The sequence below is a fragment of the Pleurodeles waltl genome, chromosome 3_1, assembly GCF_031143425.1.
Source record: "Pleurodeles waltl isolate 20211129_DDA chromosome 3_1, aPleWal1.hap1.20221129, whole genome shotgun sequence".
NCBI lineage: Eukaryota > Metazoa > Chordata > Amphibia > Caudata > Salamandridae > Pleurodeles > Pleurodeles waltl.
In genome coordinates this window covers 483,803,142-483,821,601 of record NC_090440.1, presented here as the reverse complement: position 1 = coordinate 483,821,601, position 18,460 = coordinate 483,803,142, and the positions used below count along the sequence as shown (strand labels likewise).

The window sequence follows — 18,460 nt, the reverse complement described above, 5'->3', positions numbered from 1 at the left end:
CTGGCCTGGTGTGTGGTGAGCACCTATGGTGTTAAGACCTTATACCAGGTCCAGGTATCCCCTACTAGTGAAGTGCAGGCAGTGTCTAGGAAGTGTCTAGGAAGCCAGGGCTCTCTAGAGGTAGCTGGGGATGAGCAGCCAAGACTTATGCAATTCCACTATAGTCACACAGCACTTACACACATGAAAGAACCACACAGTGTTACAAGCAGCCAGTATATGGCATAGAAATCAATAGGCATTGGTAAAAGGAATAGCAAAAGTGAGGGCCCTCGGGGAGGGCCAAACCATATACTAAAAAAGTAGAATGTGAAAGGCAGTACCCCAACCTAGGAAGTGGAATCAAGAGAAGGGAGCTGGAGAAACTAGTAAACCCAAAAGGTAAGTACCAGGGTGCCCCCCTGTGACCAGGAGAGGAGAATTAAGTACCTGGTTTTCCCCAAATCCACCAGGAGGACTTTGGAAAAGGACTGTGCAAGACCCAGACAAGACTGGAAGAACCCAAAGATGGATCCTGACAGAGGAGGACCAGCAACGGAAGGGAACCAAGACCAGTTCGTGATGGAATGTCCGGTTGTGGCAGGAACCACTACCCACCCTTCTGCGGATGCAGGACAATATCTACTGTGGATGAAGAAGGTCAGCAGTACAACACAGAAGCATAACAGGGGTTCCAGGAGTGATGCAAGTGATGTCACACTTCGGCGGTCGTGATGCAGTCAGTGGTGCTGGAAAAACACCAACAAGCCTTGGCAAATGCAAGAGTCTGAGAAGAAGGTTTTTGCAAGGCTGAAGAAGACCAGTAAGGTCCAGGAGACTCGACCCAAGGAGGGGAGTCCGAGGTGTCCCTCAGCAGCTAGGAGTCACAAAAAGAGGAGGCAGCCCCCACAGACGACCCATGGGCAGCAGTCACAGGAGTCACAGTGAGGCCCTCTAAGCACACCTGAACAAGTGTCCCACATCGATGGAGTAGCAAGCAGGAGACTGTACATTGCAGAAAGAAGTGCTGGGGGCCAAGCTACATGGAGCCTGAAGATCCCTCAGAGGAGCATCAAACAAGCCTTATGAGCTGCAAAAGCTGCGGAGCACAGGGGTACTGTCCTGCAAAGAAAGGCAAGGGCTTACAGTCTCCCAAGTTGGATAGCTGGTAGAAAGGACCAAGGGGACCACGTCAGACCACCACCTGTGATGCAGGATCCAGGCAGTTCCAGAGGAGGGAAGATCCATGCAGCCGTTCGTCGTTGCAGCTGGTGCCTGCAGAGGCAGGGGAGTGACCCCTTCACTCCAAGGGAGATTCCTCCTTACTTCTTGTGCAGGTTGAATACTCACCACGCTCAGATGATGCACAGCCAGGGAAATGTTGCAGTTGCTGGAAGGAGCTGGAGAAACAATGGTGCAGAGCGAAGTCATCACTGAAGTTGCAGATTGTCGGTTCCTGGAGGGTCCAGTTGCAGTCCCAGTGGCCAGAAGGTGAAATAAATGACGTAGAAGAGTCCTGCTGGAATCTTGTACGCCGACTCTGAGGACCCACCCAACAGGGAAATCCTAAATAGCCCAGGAAGGGAGAATGGTCACCTAGCAGGGTGAACGCCTATCAAGAGGGGGCTGTGATGTCACCTGTCTGACCTGGCCACTCAGATGCTCCAAAGGACCTCTGCCCACCTTGAATTCAAGATGGCAGAATGAAGCGGCTACCTGGAGAAGCTCTGAGCACCACCTTTGGAGTGGTGATGGACAGGAAAGTGGTCAACTTTGTGCCAGAGCACATACAGGGGGTCCCTGGACTGATGCAAACCAGTTTATGCAAGGAGGGCACCAAAGTGGCCCTTCAAAGCATACCAGTGGCTTGGGGAGGCTACCCCTCCCAAGCAATGTAACACCTATTTCCAAGGGAGAGTATGTTATTACCTCCCTCTCCTACAGGAAATCCTTTGTTCTGCCTTCTCAGTCCGAGCTGGTCAAGCAGCAGGAAGGGTGAAAGCTGTCCGAGGGTGGCAGTAGTGCGGGCTGCCTAGAAAACCCCAGAAGACCAGTAAGAGCAATGCTGGGGGTCCACTAAAAGCCCCCAGAGTGCATGGAATCATACAATCAATACTGGCAACAGTACTGGGGTATGATTCCGATATGTTTGATACCAAACATGCCCAGGTTCGGACTTACCATTATGTAGCTGGACACATGCGTTCAGTACATGGGTAAAATGGATTCCCTGCACTCATGAAGTCCAGTGTAATCTAGCTCGATTTCATAGAGACACATATGCTCATGCAGGGGTGCCCTCACACACAGGTACTTGCACCCTGTCTTCTGGGCTAGGAGGGCCAACCATAGGAGTGAGTTACAGTGACCTGGTGCAGTGATCTGTAGTGATGGCACAATACATGCTGCAGCCCATGGGGAACCCCTGGTGCCCTAATACCCTGGGTACCTATGTACTATATACTAAGGACTTATATGGGGGCACCACTATGCCAATTGTTGGGTTTGCAAAGTCCTAAGCAACCAAATTTAGAGGGCGAGAACACAATCACTGGGGTCCTCGTTAGCAGGATCCCAGTGAAACAGTCAAAACACACTGACAGCAGGCAAAAAGTGGGGGTAACCATGCCAAAAAGAGGGTACTTTCCTACATTTAGTACCAAACATCTCAGAATATTAAGCGCTACCTGACACGAATGATGGAGTTCTGAATAAATGCATACAGAAGGCACCTTGGAGGGTCCTTAGAAGTACCCCCTGAAAACGTACAATCTACTAGTGTGCTGACTAACTGCTCCTGACCAGTTCAGCCACCACAGAGGCATTACTGGCCCCCCAAGGTGAGAGCCAGCGCTCTTGAGGGCCTGAGACAAATGCCTGCACTGGGCGGAGGTATTACCACCTCGTCCAGGCAGGATGGACATTCCAGGGCGGGAAGCTTCAAAGACCTTGCCACCTTTGTAATGCGACCCAGGTCTCTCCAAAAGGCAGAGATGACCAACTCCCATGTCCTGACCCCACTTTTGGCGGTGGCACAGGCGGGAAAATTAGTTAAACTAGGAGGAGTGCCCACTTTATGCCAGTCCCACCCCAAAGGTGGACAAGCTGAAGTGGACATTACTTTTCAAATTCCTCCTTCTTGCTTGGAAGGAATTAGGCCACCGGGGTTAGAGTTATGCCCAATTCCCAGCGGAAGTGGTCATATGAGGGGTGTAGTCACCCTAAAAGTGGTCAGTCCATTATATACCGCCTGGCACTCCCTTTAACACCCCTACATTCATTATTTAGGTGGCACCCCTCAACCCTAGAACTCAGATCCTGATGACCTACGAAGACAAGGAGAAAGAAGAGTTGCACCAGCAGAAGTGGAAAAGAAGGAGCAGCTGACCATGCCAAACTGCCTGCTGACCTCAATAGACTCTGCCCAAGAAGCCAGCTCATCCAGCCTTCAATTAAGACTAAAGTCTCTCATGAGCAATAGACCTACTCTGCAACAAGTAACTGTAAGGAAAAGACTATGCAGCTGCTGTAACCACAAAGACCCGACACCTGGCAGCTGATGTCCACGACTTGAGGTAAAGCCAACCAATGGTGCCAAAGCAGTTCCCCAGCTGCCCAGAGACCCAGTCCAGTGTGGTCTCACGCATCTTGGACTCACCTATGCCTGCAGGCTCTGCATGCATGCCCCCTCTCCTGCAGCCTTGTGGTGAGAGAAAACCAGACACCTCCAGAAACCACAGCACCTGTCGCCCCTGACCCCATCTGAGGTGGGTCACTGGTGCAAACGACGTCGCCTGGCACCTAAGAGCTTGATTCCACCCTGGGTCCTTCCCTGCCGGACTCCCCAACAACATCTGCAGCCTCAACATGCCGGACCCACCGACGGCGAGTGCTCCCAGATGAGAAAACCCAACGCCTAAAGATACCCCTGCATTCGTCTCCCCAGGCACATAAAAGGACCAAATGTGCACCTATGTCCCAGAGCACCCTAAGTCTATTACCTACCTGCTTGTTGTCCCTGACTGGCTTCTTATCCAGACCTTGCAGCCTATTTGTCACAAGGTCCAACTCCTATAAAGAACCATTAAGTCCATGATGCCTTTCTGCACCCCTGTACCCGGCCACCCCAGTGTTGCCCAGTGTGATCTATTGGTGTGATTCCGATCAGTGTCCAGTACTTATCTTCGTTCCCTGAACTCAACCTCATACGTCATTGTTAACCCTGTGTTTGCTGAACATTGTTTTTCCTCCACAGGACTCAGAACTCTGAAAATTGCACTAAGTGTTGATTTCTAAAGTGCAAAGTCTTTATGCTTAAAAATCTACTTTGAAACATATATGTTGGACGTTTTTTGCTTATGAAGGGTCATCCCCAATCTTTTTGCCTCCTGCCTCCTATTTTTTCTGACCTGTTGCTGTTGGTTTTTGAACTCTCAGCACTTTACCACTGCTAGTCAGAGGTAAAGTGCATAGGTACTCTGTGTGAACTGTATTGTTGATTGGTTTATCCATGATTGGCATTTTTGGTTTACTAGTAAGTCCCTAGTAAAGTGCACTAGAGGTGCCCAGGGCCTGTAAATCAAATGATACTAGTGGGCCTGCAGCATTGGTTGTGCAACCAACATAAGTAGCTCTGTAATCATGTCTCAGATCTGCCACTGCAGTGTCTGTGTGTGCAGTTCTTAACTGTAATTTCGACTTGGCAAGTGTACCCACTTTCCAGGCCTAAACCTTCCCTTTTCTTACATGTCAGACACCCCTAAGGTAGGCCCTACGTAGCCCCAAGGGCAAGGTGCAGTGTATGGTTAAGGTAGGACATATAGTAATGTGTTTTAAATGTCCTGACATTGAAATATTGCTAAATTCGTTTTTTACTGTTGCAAGGCCTGTCCCTCTCATAGGTTAATATGGGGGCTACCTTTAAATCTGATTAAAGTGTAGATTCCCTTTGGGAGCGGATGGACATGTGGAGTTTGGGGTCTCTGAGCTCACAATTGAAAAATACATCTTTTAGTTAAGATTGTGTGTTTGAAAATGCCACTTTTAGAAAGTGAGCATTTTCTTGCTTATACAATTTCTGTGACTGCCTGTTTGTGGATTCCCTGTCTGGGTCAGTTTGACAGTTGAGCTGGTTGCACCTCACACTAGACAGTGACACAAAGGGAGCTGGGGTGTAGTCTGCATTTCCTGATGAGCCATTTGTGCTAGGAGGGAGGGGAGGAGTGGTCACTTACACCCGAAAGGGCTGTGCCTGTCCTCACACAATGCAGTCTCCAACCCCCTAGTGAGTGTCTGGGGCCTGGCCTGGGCAAAGCAGGATTTCACATTCAAAAGAGACATTACTTTAAAGCAGGCCTACTTCAAAGGAGAAATTGGGTATAAGAAGGGCACCCAAAACCACAGACTTTAGATCACTTCTGGACATCAAGAGGAACCTCTGCCTGGAGAAGAGCTGAGGAGAAGTGCTGCCCTGCCTGTGACTGTGCTTTGTGGAGGTATCCTGCAGTTGCTGCTTCTGCCTGTGCAAAGGGACAAAGACTGGACTTTGTGGTATATTCCTGCTTGAGAAGGAGTCTCCAAGGGCTTGGACTGAGCTTGCCCCCTGTTCTGAAGTCTCAGGGTCATCAAAGACTTCCCTTATCAGCACCTGGACTCTCTCGTGAGACTCCTGCCCTGACAAGTGGTGCCCTATCCAGTCCCTGGGCCCTTGAAGGCCCTTGAAAGGAAAAGCTGATGAAAATTCAAGGAAATCGACTTTGGCAACTCTGGACCGACGCCACTCCTGAATCTCCTGACGCCGCCTGCAACCGACTCCGTGATCTTCTTTGGAACGCGATGACCTTCGCAGGCCCGACATTGCTGCAGCTCCGCCGAAGTCCGCGACTCCGTGGAAGTCACCGCACCACGTCGTGACCGACGTCCCTCGAAGTGCGCGGATTCAACATTTCGCACAGACGCCGCGATCCCCGTTTTCGCACTTCGGCTTGTTTTCACTCTTCACCAAGGTACTATAGCTGGGGGTCCGCGTGGCTCTGTGGCCGGCGCCGCTGGTGTCGGATTGTTGGGAATGACTCTTTCATGATGCCGAGTTAACACCTCATTGAAGCATTTTGGGTTAATCTTTAAAAATTAATAACTTGACTTGTGTATGTCGGATTTTTTGTCGTTTTGGTCTTGTTTTGTTTAGATAAATATTTCCTATTTTTTTAAACCTGTGCTGTGTTATTTTGTAGTGTTTTCATTAAATTACTGTGTGTGTTGGTACAAATACTTTACACCTAGCACTCTGAAGTTAAGCCTACTGCTCTGCCAAGCTACCAAGGAGGTAAGCAGGGGTTAGCTGAGGGTGATCCTCTTTTACCCTGACTAGAGTGAGGGTCCTTGCTTGTACAGGGGGTAACCGGACTGTCAACCAAAGACCCAATTTCTAACAATATATAAAAAGAATTGTTATTTTGCTAAATTGGTCTCTGATTTATTCTTTGAGTGTGTTTCTCATTTATTGCCTCTGTGAGTACAACAAATGCTTAGCACTACTCTCTGATAAGCCTAACTGCTCACCCACATTACCACAAATAGAGCATTAGTCCTATCTACTTTTGCCTCTGCAAAACCAACTGGGGATCCAGTGGACTCTCTGAACAATGTATTTCATTTTAGTGCACTATGTACAGAGCCAAATTCCTGCAACGCTTCTATTGATAACTTTCCTCGGAGACGTTAGCCTGTCACCCTAAGAGGGCAGAAAGTTGTCTCAGAGACAAATCCACAACCGTTAAGGGTACAGAATACTAAAGACAACAAAGTGGCAATTTTGTTTATTTTGTTAGCTACATTAATTGCAGCTTGAGAACCAAGTCTGGCTCAATGTAACAAGCTGTTTGATACCTTTAAGTAAAAACTTTCTTTGCATTGTTCAGGAGTGAGCAAAGCTGCAATCCCTGGGGTGGCCTTCTAACTAACTTGCCTTGGGTACCATATACTACTGACTTATAGGTAAGTTACAACTGGGTATAAGACAATTCAACATGCATGTTTTAGGGTCAGGGCACTGGCACCGAGGTCTGGTTGGCAGGCCTCCGTCAAATCAAATCAGGATATATACAACGTGTAACTACTCACCCGTAAGGGTCTGAAGGCGATGCATTCTGCATCGAACAACCAACAGCATCAGTCCAAAAACTTGCAGACAGATAGCCCTCAAGAGTGCCCAATGTAGAGCCCTGCTGGGCAATGGACAAAATAAAAAGATCAGACAGAGAAGCAGAAATAGGATCTAAAGACTACTCTGTACAATATTTTACAAATCGTTGGCAACGATAATCGTATACCATTTTTGTGGAGGAAAATCTGGCTGTTGAAATAACATTACAGACTTCGGGAGGAAGGTCAAAGGCTGTCAACTGTCGCCACTTAATCTTCACGCATGAGGGTGCAGAGTTGGCAGGTAGCGATGGAAAACTCAACTGCTGCTGCAACAGAAGATCCTCCCAAAGAGGCAGCCTGATCGGAGGATCGATGCTCATTTTCAGAAGCTCAGGATACCAAACTCTCCGTGCCCAGTCTAGTCTTAAGGATTACTTGCACCCAGTCATTCTTGATCTTCTTGAGAACTCTGGGCAGGAGTGGTATGGGCGGAAAGAAGGAAAGACAACTTTATCTCCACTCGCAATGAAAAGCGTCACTGAGCGATTGACGCCTTTGAAACTCCAACGTTAAATACTGATGACATTGTGCATTCTCTTCACAGGCCAACAGATCTAACCAAGGGTCTCCCCATTGTTAAGAGAGACCTTGGGCCACCTCCGAATGGAGACGCCACTCGTGAAACGCTATACATTTGCGGCTGAGTTTGTCTGCCCTGATGTTCAAATAACCGCCTGGTGCTGAACCACCAGGGTTATGCCCTGCTGTTCCAGCCATGTCTAGAGACGCAGGATCTCTTGACAAAGGGCCCACGACACCACGCCGTTCTGCTTGTTGTAGTACCACATCGCGGTGGTGTTGTCTGTGAACAACTGCACTAACAGAGGAAAGAAATGTTTTCAGCACTAGTTGGATCGCCGAGAGCTCCAGCAGGTTGATGTGGAGTCCAGATTCTGCCAGAGACTAGAGTCCTCTGATGTCCACCTCTCCCAGAGGGCAACCCCACCCAGGAAGTGACACATCTGTCACTACTGTGAGATCTGGTTGGGCAAGAGAGAGGAGTCTGCCTTTGACCCAATCGCAGTTCGTAATCCACCACTGCAGGTCTTTTGCAGTTCTTTCCAAGATCTGGACCATGTCAGAGAGGTTGCCCTGATGCTGCACCTACTGGAACTGCAGGTCCCACTGCGGAGCCCACATATGCCATCTAGCATGATTTATTAGCAGGATTCAGGAGGCCATGAAGCCCAGCAGCCTCAGAGTCAGTCGCACCAAAATTCAGCACAGAGGCCAAAACATCTGTATCATAACTCGCTGCTCAGGAGGATAAGCCCAAAACTGCACTGGGTCCAGAACAGCTCTGATGAAAAAGAGCATTTGAGAGGGAGTCAGGTGTGACTTCGACATGTTTTTAGTGAATTCCAGCAAATGCTGGAGGTCGACCTTAGTTTGGAGGTGGGAGAAAGCAGTCTGGGGCGAGGCTGCTTTCAACAGCCAGTTGCTGAAGTAGGGGAAGACCGAAACCCCTAATCTGCATGGCTGAGCTGCAGTGAACACCTGAGGGGCAGTGGTATTGCCAAATGGGAGCACAGTGAACTGAAAGTGCTCATGGCTTACCCTGAACCACAGGCAACGCCTGTGGGCGGGCAGGATGAGAATGTGAAAATACGCATCCTACAAATCCAACGCTACCAACCAGTCTTCTTGGCCAACGTGAGCATCTTAAACTTCTCCTTCTTGAAGAATAGAATAGGGCGAAGACCCTTGTCCTTTTTGTGTATCAAAAAGTAGTGTGAATAACAACCACTGCCTACTTCTGATATTGGAACCCTGTCTATAGCTCCCTTGGCCAAGAGAACTGTAACTTCCTCTCAAAGCAGAGACAAATGATCCTCCACCGGCCGTTTGTATGTTGGCAGTATTGGGAGACAAAAGGATTGCCAAGGCAAGGCATAGCCCTTCCGAATAATCTGCAGAACCCAAGCATCCGATGTAATGGACTGCCCGTGGAGGAGACGAGTTTGAATTTTCCCTCCAATTGGGCAAGAATGGTCCTGCAGAGTCAAACTAGGAGGGCTTGGAAGCTGCAGCTGCCAGGGGCTGGGTGGCAGACGACTTCGGACTTCCAGACCCTCTAGGTCTGAAGATACAGCGCCCATGTTTTTGCATAGCTTGGGGAGCTTGCACAGGATTGTGGCTGGAATAGGGCTGCAGCGGTAGTACGCCCCTTCCAAAGGGGCAAAAGACAGACGGTAAACGAGGGGTCACCGAAAGGCCCAAGGACTTGTCCATAGCCCAGGAGTCCTTAAAGCACTCCAGCACTGATTCTGCCTTCTCGCTAAACAAGCAAGATCCATCGAAGGGCATGTTCATAAGGTTTGCCTGAGCATCCCCAGAAAAGCCAGATGTTCTCAGCCAGGCGTTGCGCCGTCTGGCCACCCTCAGCAAAACTGCTGTGCCCAGCAAGTCAGTTATATTGAGGCCTAAAGGTGAACTTTGCCAAATCTCTCCAGTCTTTCACTGCCTGGGAGAGGATGGCCCTGGCCTCCTCTGGGACCTGTGGCAGAACTTACACAACTGTATCCCGTAAGGTATGCGAGAAATGGCCCAATAAGCATAAGGTGTTCACTGACCTCAATGGTAGGCTGGTGGAAGAAAACATCTTCTTTCCAAACTGGCCAGCCTCTAGATTCCCTGTCCGGGGGAGCAGAAGGGAACGAAATCTTGGACTACCAAGCTCTCAAGGGTGGGGTGCTGGTTGAGGAACCTAGGGTTGCCAGGTGCAGAGCAATGGCGGTGGGCAATTGCCCTGTTTACAAGAGTTTCTGTGCTGGACTTGGACCAAGTTCCCAGCAGGAAGTTAGTAAGTGCCTCATTAAAGGGCAGGAGGATTTCGGAATTGGAAGACCCAGGCTGAAGCACTTCAGTCAAGAGGTTAGTCTTGAGAGCTACTAAAGGCTGGTGTTCTAAGAGGCCCAGCGACCCCTCTCAATTGTCTCCCATGCCTCTCTATTGGAAATAATGCTCAGGCAATGATCTGGCAGTGAGTGCCAGAGTCGGCATTGAGTGACTTCTTTTCTGGCTCCAGATCATCTGGAATCAGAATGCTGCTGGCACCACCGGTAGGTGCCAGGAGCATCAGCGTCATGACAGGCGCCGGAGAAGGTCGCATAGGTACGACCGACGCTGATCCAGATCCATGACATCCCATCTGAGCCAAAGCCACTGTTGTGGAACCTGATGGGGCTCCTCCAAGCCTCAAGGCGCTCCAGAGGGGTAGGTCCACTTGAATACAAGGCGCATGGCCTCGTAAAAGTCTTTGACCTGAGCGAGGGTTGCTTCAGCACCTGGAAATGGATAGGCACGGAGTTGGACCTGCCATCGAATCAGTGGAACCGTGCCTGGAATGCCGATGTTCCAAACTCGTGTCAGCTGACGGACGAGGCAAAGTCCTCTTACACTTTTTCTGTTTCTTTCCCGAGTGCCTGAGGACCTCGAATGGGAAGAAGACGACTTTGGGATCCCGGAGTGGTCCCGCAACCTTCTCCTCAACTGGGACTGGGACTTCTGAGGAGTCGCGCCTGACAGCATCGACTGCTGGGCCGCAATCAGCTTTAGGGACTGCTCCCAAAAGCTTTGATGCCATGACCTGACACTGCAAGCATGACTTTGAGTCATTGGCACACTCAAGACACCAGAGGCAGACAAGATGAGGGTCCGTAACAAACATGGCATGGTGACAGGTGCCACACGGCTTGAATCCTACGTTTCTGGATGTCCTCCTCGACCCACCTTTACAAATACTCAACAAAATGTTGAAAAAAGGCTGTCAAAAAAGGACAGTTGGGTAGTTCTCTCTGGATCTGTGCTAACTGGTGCAGAAAAAAAGAACTGAACTGACATCTGTGCGCCTGGGTGACACCTATATAGGTGACTGCAATGTCACATCCGGCTCCAACGATGCTACACGGAACAGAACTGAGCCACCCGACTGCGCGTGCAGGGGTATTGCTCAAGGAAAAGTTTCCAGAGCCAGCCTGATGCCTGGGAAATTCAAAGGTAAGGAATCTGCAGCTAGAAGTCGCTATCATTTTAGAAAGGACACCAAAGGGAGAATATTCAGAAGCGTTACAGCAAAGGGAAGCACCAATCGAACTTCATAAATACTACATTCCAGCATTCTTGATTAATTTTAGCACAAGATATCAAGGCAAACCACAGTACTCAGGACATTATCAGCATTCAAAATGTGCCAAAAATTAGTCTCCATAGATCTGAGTCGTGCCATCCAGCATTTCTTCAAAACCCACGTGTTCAACGAAGAGGAAACATGTCATGCCTCAGTGAGGACTAGGGGGGTCATTCTGACCCTGGCGGTAAAAACCGCCAGGGTCAACGACCGCAGGAGCACCGCCAACAGGCTGGCGGTGCTCCCATGGGCATTCTGACCGCGGCGGTACAGCCGCGGTCAGAAACGGAAAACCGGCGGTGTACCGCCGGTTTTCCGCTGCCCTGGGGAATCCTCCATGGCGGCGCAGCTTGCTGCGCCGCCATGGGGATTCCGACCCCCATTACCGCCATCCTGTTCCTGGTGGTCGTGGCCGCCAGGAACAGGATGGCAGTAAGGGGTGTCGTGGGGCCCCTGGGGGCCCCTGCAGTGCCCATGCCAGTGGCATGGGCACTGCAGGGGCCCCCATAACAGGGCCCCACCGTGATTTTCAACTGCACCCGTCGCACCCCTTCCACTCCGCCGGCTCCATTCGGAGCCGGCATCCTCATGGAAGGGTGTTTCCCCCTGGGCTGGCGGGCGGCCTTCTGGCGGTCGCCCGCCAGCCCAGCGGGAAACCCAGAATACCCGCAGCGGTCTTTTGACCGCGCAGCGGTATTCTGGCGGTCCCAGCCAAACCAGAATGACCCTCTAAGTCTCTTATAGGATCAGTTCCATAGCCAGAGAGGGGCAACAGAGGTGCAAGCCAAGAAAATTTACGAGCTTTCAGATGTTTGCAGGCCACGCAGCAAGCTGGCACTCTTGGCTTTAGCAATGGGGGGCTGGGGTGCATCTGATGTCCCCGTGCCCATCCTATTACAGCTCTGCAAAACCCCTTTAGAACGTAACACACAGTGGTAGGTCTGGCTATCAATCATACGCTTCTCAGAGATTTAGTGTGGGTGCTGAAGCTCTGAACTCAACAATCACCCAGCAACGAAATAACGGATTGCCCAACTCAAACTTCCTTGATTTACACACTTAAAACATAATACTCCATTGACCGGTCACAAGCAGAATTAACACACTGGCACTTGGGCTTTTGCACCTAGGATCCTGCCTCCATGTAGCCCATTCTCTTAGCCTTTGGTGTATCTCATGGGCATGTATCAAAGCTCAGGGGTAAATAACCCCTTTAGTTCAGTGTGTAGCAACCGGTTATTCAGTGAGTCCCATTTACAACACAGTCTCACCGCATCCGTCAGAGTCCTTTCCTCTCTCAGCAGGCAGGCTGGCTTCTATGAGTCAGGTCTACAGGAAAACAGCTTTTTCCATCAATGTAAGACTTCAAGTGATGGCGTGGAAGTACCCACAAAAGAGGTAAAAGCGGTATGATCTTTCTGCACCTGGCTATCAACTGCCATACCAGTGACTAGGAAATAGAAAAAGCTGGCCTCTTCTAAAGGTGTTGCTTTCACATTAGCCACATAGACTGCACTCCAACCGTTCGTCTATCAAATGAGTGTGCTTCAGGAAGACTAACCAACAGCTCCTCTCAGCAAAGTATCTAACAGAATTTCAAAAGGAGTCTTGTCTTGTTTGTGCCCACTTCAGTGTCTATGTCTTCACTTTCCAGCACCAGAAATGCCAGAAATACACTTCCACTGTCTGGGAAAACAACCTCAATCAATCATTTGTAGAGCACAGCACTAAGGGTATCTGGACGTTATGGGTGCGGGGTCTCCATTGAAAAGCCAGGTTTTGATCCGTTCGATTGTGGAGGGGCAGGTTGTTCCAGGTCTTGGTGGCAAGGTAGGAGAAGGAGTGGCCTCTGCTGTGGCTTAGACGGACATGGGGATGTGCACAAGTGCTAGTGAGGAGGAGCGCAGGTGTCTTGCGGGCAGATGGAAGTTGAGTCGGTGGTTGATGTAGGTTGTTCTTTAAACGTGTAGGGCTTTGTAGGCGTGCATGAGGATCTTGAACTGGCATCTCTTTTGGATGGAGAGCCAGTGGAGGTTTCTGAGATGGGGGGTGATTTGGATCCATTTTGGGGAGGTCCAAGAGGAGTCTGGCTACAGCGATCTGTATGGTCTGTAGTCATTTGAAGAGCTGGGAGGAGATTCCAGTGTAGAGTGCTTTGCCGTAGTCGAGGCGGATGGTGACGAGGGCCTGACTGACAGTCTTTCTGGTGTTGACTGGGATTAATCTGAAGATGCTGCAGTTTGTTGTTGAGGATGATGCCTAGGTTGCGTGCATGGTCTGTTGGTGTGGGTGTAGGTTGGAATTCTGCTGCCCACCAGCTGTGGTCCCATAAGGATGTGTTTTTCCTGAAGATCAGTAGTTCTGTCTTGTCGAAGTTGGGTTTAAGAAAATTGGCTCTCATCCAGTTGGCTACATTGGTCATGGTGTTGCAGAAGTTTATCCTGGTTGTGGAGAGGTTTCGGTGAGCAAGAGGACAAGGAAATTATGTTGAGACCGTGGGACCTGACGATGTCTGTGAGGGAGGTCATGTACTTGTTGAACAAGGTGGGGCTTAGGGATGATCCTTGGGGTACGTCACATATTGGAGGAAAGGGAGGCTACCGCATGTCCTGTGTGTGCCCTGTAAGGAAGAAGGCGATCCACTCAACGACATTTAGCTGTATGCCGATGTTGAGGAGTCTGTTGATGAATCTGTATTGGATACAAAGTCAAACGCCGCAGAGAGGTCAAGGAGGATCAGGGCTACAGTCTCCCAACGGTCGAGGACAGTTCTGATGTCATCTGTGGCTGAAAAACAATGCGTTCTCCGTGCTGTGGTTGGCATAGAATCCTGATCCTGATTGTGAGGCGTCAATAAGGTAGTTTTCTTCCAGGTACTCGGTGAGCTGTTGGTTGATGGTCTTCTTGGGTAGTTTGGGTGTACAGGGTAAGGGAGCAAGGAGATCGTTTGATAATTTTGAGTTTGCTGAGGTCGGAAAAATATTCCTTTGATGGGGGTGGAGGGGTCTGACCTCTGCGTGTTTCCATCTGTCTGGAAAAGCTGCTGTGGTGATGGAGGGGCTGATGATGCTGGTGAGTTCTGTAATTATTTGGTTGGTTCCGAGGTTAAAAATACAGTGGTGAAAGGGGTCGGTTGGTGCCCTAGAGTGGGTTGATGACATGATGGCCATGGCCGTCTGTGTGGTGAGTGGAGACCATGTGGTGATCATTCGGCTGGTGTGCGCTGGTTGGCCAAGGCTGTTGAGGTTGACAGCAGAGGATTGGGGGTCAAAGTTGTTGTAAAAGGTGGCAATCTTGCTGTGGAAGGATTCTGAGAGGGTGTCACAGAGTTCTTGTGAGGGGCGGATTGTGTTCTCTATGGCTGCTGGGTTGGATAATTCTTTGACTATCTTGAATAGTCATTTCATGTGGTGCTGCTGCTGCATCCATGCGGGCTGTGATGCCTGCTCTCCTGGCTTCCTTAATGCGCAGGTGGTAGTTGATGAAGGCTGCTTTCTGAGCGGCTCTGTCGGAGGGGTTCCTTGTGGAGTGCCATTGTTTCACGATTCGGTAGCAGTTGTTCTGAGCTATAAGGGGTACCAGCTGGCGTGTTTTGAGGTTTTGTTGGTTTTTGCTGGTTTCATCGGGGCAACTCTGTCGGCCCATCAGGTTATATATGCAGAGATGTTCTGGACGGCCTGTTCTAGGTCTGATGAAGCTTCGGGTTGGACGGTGCTGAGGGCCTGAGCCTCTGTTACCTTGCCCCAGCTGTGATGGGAGGAGCTGTGATGTTTAGTGATGGTTTGCAAGATATCCTCTCCATCTTGTGAAGAGGCCACAGGCTTACAAAATGGAACCCAAAGCTCTTCATTCTATTGGTGCACCTATACATACGATGCATATACCATATGCATCACATAAACAAACAGGCACGACATACACTTGGGATGTTAGCGCTAGGGTCTAGGTTGGAGAACAGCAGCAAAACTTTATATGAGTGGGTCAGTAGGTCTCCACTCCAGTGACACAGATAAAAAGTTCTGGTCACAACTATGGATTACAAAACACTGTTTGCTACCACTACTCTCTACATAGTAAACCCATGACAGGGATAGTTGTTCAAATCATTCAAAGTCCACACAAACACTATTTTTGCACCAATAAGTTTTTTGGGTTAAGTGGTCTCTTAAGACAGTCGATGTGTTTCAGGCTTTTCTTAGATTTCTAGGTGTTGCACTCACTGTGTTCTGAAATTAAATGGTAGCATCACATAGAGGCCTTGTGGTACCATCACAGATAGGTTTTGTTGATAATATCTTGTGAGTAATAATCCACTTATAGAACAAAATTATGGGGGTCATCATGACACTGGCGGTCTTTTGACCGCCAGGGTTAATGTGATGGTATCACTGCCAAGAGGCTGTCCCCATCCAAACACACCCACCCCCATCCAAACACCCCCCCAACGCTCTGATTCAAACACCCCCCCCTCCCTGCATACATACGCAGCACGCATACACCCATTCACCTACACTTCCATGCATGCATTCACTCATACATACCAACACCCATTCAGGCATACATGCACATTGACATACTTACACACACTCACTTCAACTTTCATACATGCATTCATGCACACTCATACAACCATGTATACACCACAACACTCACATTCACACACACATGCAGACACCACACACACAAAACACCACCTCCCCTGTTGGACGTCTGACTTACCTTGTCCAACGAGGTAGTCGCCTGGCAGGAAACAGGAAGGGGTGCTGCCACCACCAGCAGCGCTCCGCCAGCAGGACACTGCCAGGCCGTACTAATGGCCTTAGTACGGCTGGCGGCGTTCTTCTAGCAGGATGGTGCTGGTGGTAGCAGCGCCAGGGCACCACCGTCTGCCAGCGTGGCTACTGCAGGATTTCTGCCCTTATTGGGGCAGAAATCCTGCAGTGTCCATAATATGGTGGGTGGAAGACTTCTGGCGCCCTTGGCATCAGCGGTATTCTGAGAATACTGCTGATGTCATAATGAGGGCCTATCTCATGATGCAATGGTATGCTTTTTTAAAAATATTTTCAAATCCTTGGGATTGTCCTGATGAGGCCTGGATGATTTGGCCAAGCAAAGTAACTCTTTTGAAAAAGACTTATTGGCCTCAATCCTATAATAACATCTGAATCGGAGTAGATAGATGAACATGCACAAGCATTGACGAGTTTGAGGATCTTTTTTTAAAAAATAATTAATGATATAATAATTGAGTGATAATTGTATCAAATCGTATGGATGATAATGATACACATTTTACTACAATGTATGGAGAACTGGTTCAGTAGTAGTGTATATAGTATTCATCCTTAGGCAGCTGCAGTTAGTAAGCAGTGCTGTATCTTTACTCTACAAGGCAAGTATATGTCCTTATGACAGATTTTATTTTTATATAGCATTAAGTTTTCTTTTTGCTCCCATCTCTCAGGCGGTTTCCTACGCAATATCATTAAAATAATCTCCAGCAGGACAAAAACATGCATCACTAATCTAGCTGAAAAGTTTGAAAGATATCCTCAGGCCACGTGCAAAAGGAAACTAAGATTTGGTGTCATGAGGACAACATGGAAACTATGAGCATAAAAATAACAGAATTAAATTATAACAAATTTACCAAGGGGCAAAGTACTGAGCTAACCAAAATCTGCTGATATGTAAAATAGGTGACCCATTTCCAGGGAATATTTGGCCATAGTTACCACGTATTATTATCATTAAAAGAGCACCAAAAACCCACATCTGGTGCATGGCAGATTGTTTCTTTCCTCTTTGAAATAAAATTACTACTAAAATAGAAATAGGGGGTTGAAGCAACAGACCATTCTGGTCTTAGAGAGCCCACATCAACAGCAGGAACAAATATTCATACTTGGTCTGCAATAGATAGTTTTAATGACAATGTAGGCTAGCATGGCTGAGAACACGACAGCGCATTTCACGATGGAAGAGTTGACAAACTTCAATATTTTAAGTACTGCATACCTTCTCCATATTTTAACATGCTCTTGATCAGAATAGGCTTTAAGACATTCCGAAATGCGGTCTCCGATTTTTAACAAGCAAGTACGTGTGTGCTCCAGCTGATCATGTACTGTCATTCCTTTGTCTGGCTTATCCAGCTGTTTCAGTGCTCTTTTAACTGGTCTCATTTTCTCTTTGCACTACAGGATTTAACAAAAAGAATCATGGATATTTGATTGCAATATGTTAGAAAGCAAACTAAAACAGATTCCAAATATTTAGTAAAACAGACCAATTTACGTTCAGTTGTATAATCTGCTGAACAAATGAGCCTGTAAGAATTACTTTAGGGCGTTGGTCACATACTACAGGTAAAAAAAAGTCTCAACAAAGACAGTCTGAAATAAGGAAACTATATGAAAGCAAGACTGGTGGCAAGCTTACAATATCGTTGGGAAAGGTACAGTACAACAGGAGTCGCAAGTAAACAAAAACAGAACCAGAATCTGCACACCTATATTCATCTGTAATTAACGCTGTCCTTGATGTCTAATTTTCAGAGTTGCGTATTGGACAGGTCTTCCCTATTAATTATTCTAAAAGGCACACCAACAATTATAATGCTAAAATAGCTTGCAGTGACTGATTCCCAAACAAGAAACAAGTAATCTTCTATATTTATATACAGTGTCATCTAGTGTCTCGATCCATATATGTTTTAGATTAAAATGTGTCTTCTATCTTTGGTGGATGTCGACGGAGAGGAAACCGGAGTGTGACATCCACCATAAACCCACAATGTTCCAATGAGTGACCATAATTTTAGCTTTTTCTTTCTCCATATTTGTTCTCAACTGCACTCCTTTTTTGGGGGAGCTTGGAGGTTTGCATGTGAATATAGAAGATCTTCAAGCCGTAAAACCATAACTACAGGTGAGCAACTTTTTTCTCTTGATGTATGAAGTCTCTTCTAGATTCTCATGAGCTGTACAGAATTAAGGAGAGATGTTACTCATTCGGTGGTTGGGATTTTAAAAAGGGCGCAGATGTGAATAAATGTTTATATTTATGTGTTGATATCACATAAAATAAACAAGTTACATTCCTTTGCTGGTGCTCTTTCTGGTGGATACTTTATCTAACCTC

At 48.2% G+C, this 18,460-nt stretch overlaps 1 protein-coding gene across 2 annotated transcripts in view; it reads right to left on the bottom strand.

Moving 5' to 3' along the window:
* Nucleotides 1–18,460, bottom strand: part of CHD2 (chromodomain helicase DNA binding protein 2) — a 1,519,436-nt gene that overhangs the window by 137,911 nt on the left and 1,363,065 nt on the right. For both annotated transcript variants that reach the window (XM_069222751.1, XM_069222752.1), the window contains one exon: nt 17,336–17,514. In XM_069222751.1, coding sequence (XP_069078852.1) covers nt 17,336–17,514 — 179 coding nt within the window. The remainder of the gene's footprint in view (nt 1–17,335; nt 17,515–18,460) is intronic.